This window comes from Gekko japonicus, unplaced genomic scaffold (assembly GCF_001447785.1).
Source record: "Gekko japonicus isolate JY-2015 unplaced genomic scaffold, Gekko_japonicus_V1.1 scaffold3374, whole genome shotgun sequence".
NCBI lineage: Eukaryota > Metazoa > Chordata > Lepidosauria > Squamata > Gekkonidae > Gekko > Gekko japonicus.
Window position 1 is genome coordinate 89,496 of NW_015164762.1, and position 3,568 is coordinate 93,063.

At 49.9% G+C, this 3,568-nt stretch overlaps 1 protein-coding gene across 1 annotated transcript in view; it reads left to right on the plus strand.

The window, feature by feature from the left end:
* LOC107109127 (solute carrier organic anion transporter family member 1A2-like) overlaps window positions 1-3,568 on the plus strand; it is a 49,955-nt gene that overhangs the window by 20,596 nt on the left and 25,791 nt on the right. Inside the window, exon 7 of the mRNA XM_015409700.1 lies at window positions 1,586-1,828. Coding sequence (XP_015265186.1) covers window positions 1,586-1,828 — 243 coding nt within the window. The remainder of the gene's footprint in view (window positions 1-1,585; window positions 1,829-3,568) is intronic.

Genomic DNA, 3,568 nt, shown 5'->3' on the forward strand with positions numbered 1-3,568 from the left:
GGCCGGAAGCAGGGGGTGGGGCTTCGTCATGTGCCCCACCCCCCGTACCTCACCCGGGAGAACTGCGATCCCCTGCGTTCCCCCCCGAAATGACCTCTGGACCGGACAGTGGAGATAACACGCCGTTTCTCTGCCAAGCCGTTCTTAAAGCTCAACACTCTAGGGTTGCCAAGTGAATTTTACTCACCGGCGGGGGAGCCTCGCTGTGCTCCGGGAGCCGTCCCTCGCCGTGCGCGGTGGCGGAAATTGGGCCTCCAAAGCGGGGGTTTACCCGCCACCCGCCCCCACTTGGCAGCCTTACAATACTCTCAGTTCAGTCGTCTGACTCCTTTTGCTTCCAAGCAAAATATCAGCACAAGGTTCTTGCTGATTGATATATTTATAGTCCAAAAGGCAGTAAAAGTAGTCGAAGATGTACCGGCGATACAAACTTTTCAAAAACCCTTCATCAAGACTGGACTTATATTGAAGCCACACCTACAGATTCAATTTCCAATGCTGAAGCTCCTGATTCTGGCACAGAGTCAATCTCTCGAATGAGGCTTTTTGGCTTTTCCCAAGGTTTGTATAGCCAGTACATCTTCAACTACTTTTACTGTATTTTGGACTATAAATATATCAATCAGCAAGAACCTTGTGCTGATACTTTGTTTGGAAGCAAAAGGAATCAGACGGCCGAACTGAGAGCGTTTACCTTTAAGAACAGCTTGGCAGAGAAACGGCATGTTATCTCCAGTGTTAAGTGAATGGCTGTTATTGTTTTCCACTGGAAGTCCTCCGTACTTACGGGTAAATAGACCTGGCAACCCTACTGCAGACCAATGTAGCCACCCTCTGAAAATACCATCTAAGGCCACTGAGTTCAAAGAGCTTTGAAAGGCACAACTCTCTTTAAAGTAAAGGTAAAGGTTTCCCATGCTCGAAAGCCAGGCGAATCTGACTCTAGGGATGTGGTGCTCATCTCCGTTTCCAAGCTGAAGAGCCAGCGCTGTCCGAAGATGCTTCCATGGTCATGTGGGCGGCATGACTAGACACCGAGGCGCACGGAACGCTGTTACCTTCCCGCCGAAGCGGTACCTATTTATCTACTTGGCAGTTTCTTGCTTTTGAACTGCTAGGTTGGCAGGAGCTGGGGCCAGAGACGGGAGCTCACTCTGTCTTGCAGCACTTGGGTCCTGAACTGTTGAACTACCAACCTTCTGGTCTGCAGCTCAGCGTCTTAACCTCTGAGCCACCGCAGCCCCCATAACCAATGCTCCCTCTAAGCTGTGGAGTCCTGTGAGCAAAAATTCCACTTTGTGAGCTACTGGCATTAGAATTGTGAGCAAGTTATTTGGCTACTGCATAAATTAGTTTGCTCTGGAGCCATTCTTCCTGAGCTAAGACAAAAACGTGTGAGCCGGAGGCTAAAAAACTGTGGGCCAGCTCACACTAACTCAGCTTAGAGGGAACACTGCCCATAACTCTCTTTAGGATAGCCCTTTTAACTGGATTGCACTCGTGAGGTGTTTTGGCTCTGCAGTGGGCAGTAAGGAAAGAACGTCCGGACAATACAGAAACTTACTGTCTTGTTTCTTTCCCCCAGATACGGTGATGATAAATTCAAAGGATATCCGCTGGGTTGGAGCCTGGTGGCTCGGACTATTGGTCTGTGGAGCGGCCAGTGTGTTGGCCGCCATGCCTTTCTGGTTCCTGCCTCGATCTCTGCCAAGAGAAGGAGAAGAGAAACACCATAAGGAGAAGCCGAGCGATGTCTTTACCATCACCCAAGATGGCCAAATGGAGGTGCCAGTGCAACCACCGCTGGAAGTTTTGTCGTCAGTAAAAGGTTGGCTGCAGAATCTTTGGACTTCTGGTTTTATGGATTTTATTTACTTTATTTCTATCACAGCTTTCTCCCCAATGGGGAGGCAAAGCGGCTGACATCATTCTCCTGCCCTCTGTTTTATCCTCACAACAATCCTGTGAGGGAGGTTACACTGAGAGTGTGCAACTGGCCCAAGGTCACCCAGCGAGCTTCCACAGCAGAGTGGGGATTCGAACCCGGGTTTCCCAGATCCTAGTCCAACGCTTTAACCACTGTACCACACTGGCTCATGTCACTGGTTCTCTTTCACTGGTTGAATCGGAGCTCTGGAAATCTTGGAAGGATAAAACACATGTCGCACAGTTAGAAAGCTAGCAGAAATTCAACAACAATCTTGTTCTCTTGGATTCGAAATTCCACTTTTTGATACCTGACTGAGGCCCCGGTCACACGGAGCGTTAGGCACGCTAGAGAGATGGAAGATAGGCGGATTTTCCAGGCGCAATCTCACCGCCACATCTGGGAAGCATAGAGCTCCCGTGGCTCACCCGAGGCTTCACTCCGAAGATGCGCTGTAAAAAACTAGTACCTCCGAGGTACTAGTTTCCGGAAGGCACGGGGCAAGGGCGGGCGTCAGATCACGTTTTCGGTGTTAGCTCATGGCATCCGGCGCCCACCCATGTCCCGTCGCAAAAAGTTTATTTTGGTCAAGTCTCCACGGGTGCGCACAAGCACCCAACGGCGCATGCGAACACTTGGGTTAAAAAAAACAACACAACCCCCGTGGCGCCGCTTCTTTGCCATGCCGTGGGAGTGAGGTATGATCGGCACCTCCCCCCAACCACAGAACGTCGGGTGGGACGTTTGATCCGGTTGCTGCACGGTAGTTCACTTCGGGGCAAACAGCCATGCCTCCCCCCCCCCGTGATATCCGGCCCGTGTAACCGGGGCCTGAGATAGGTTGCCAGCTTCCATGTGGTTACGTTCTTATCCAATATTCAGTTTATGTGGAGTGGTTCAGTCACTCAAAAAATCATTCACAATAACGCCGTCAACACTAACGGACTATGCATATCAGGTCTCGTATCACGTGAATGGATTTGATGAAAGTCACTGTGAAAAATGGCCAATACTGCTTGTTAAAGGAATGAATTTGTATAGACATTTCAACGCTATACACTCTGACAAAGTTGTATGCAAAACGATGGAGTTATTATGAATGATTTTTTGAGAGATCGAATTACTCCAAGTAAACTGAATATTGGATAAGAACTTAATAGTCTGTGGATATTTTCCTTGGCATAATATATTGCGGTTGTTCAGCTCATAAGAACATAAGAGACGCCAATGCTGGATCAGGCCAAAGGCCCATCCAGTCCAACACTCTGTGTCACACAGTGGCCAGAAATACCAGGTGCCATCAGGAGGTCCACCAGTGGGGCCAGGACATTAGAAGCCCTCCCACTGTTGACCCCCTTCCCCAAGCACCAAGAAGACAGAGCATCACTTGCCCCAGAGCCCCGATCTATACCTTGTGGCTAATAGCCACTGATGGACCTCTGCTCCATATCTATATATCTAATAGCCAACTTGCCCCCGGAGTGCGGATCGTTAGATCAGCGCTCCGGGGGCAGCTGGGGGGCCGGGGGAGGTTTGTGCACACAAGGGCCAGTCCCCACGTGTGCACAAAAATAAAAAAAGTTAAAAAAATTTCGGGGGGATGTTTAAATCCCCCCGAAAGTGCAAGAGCGTTCCGTGCGC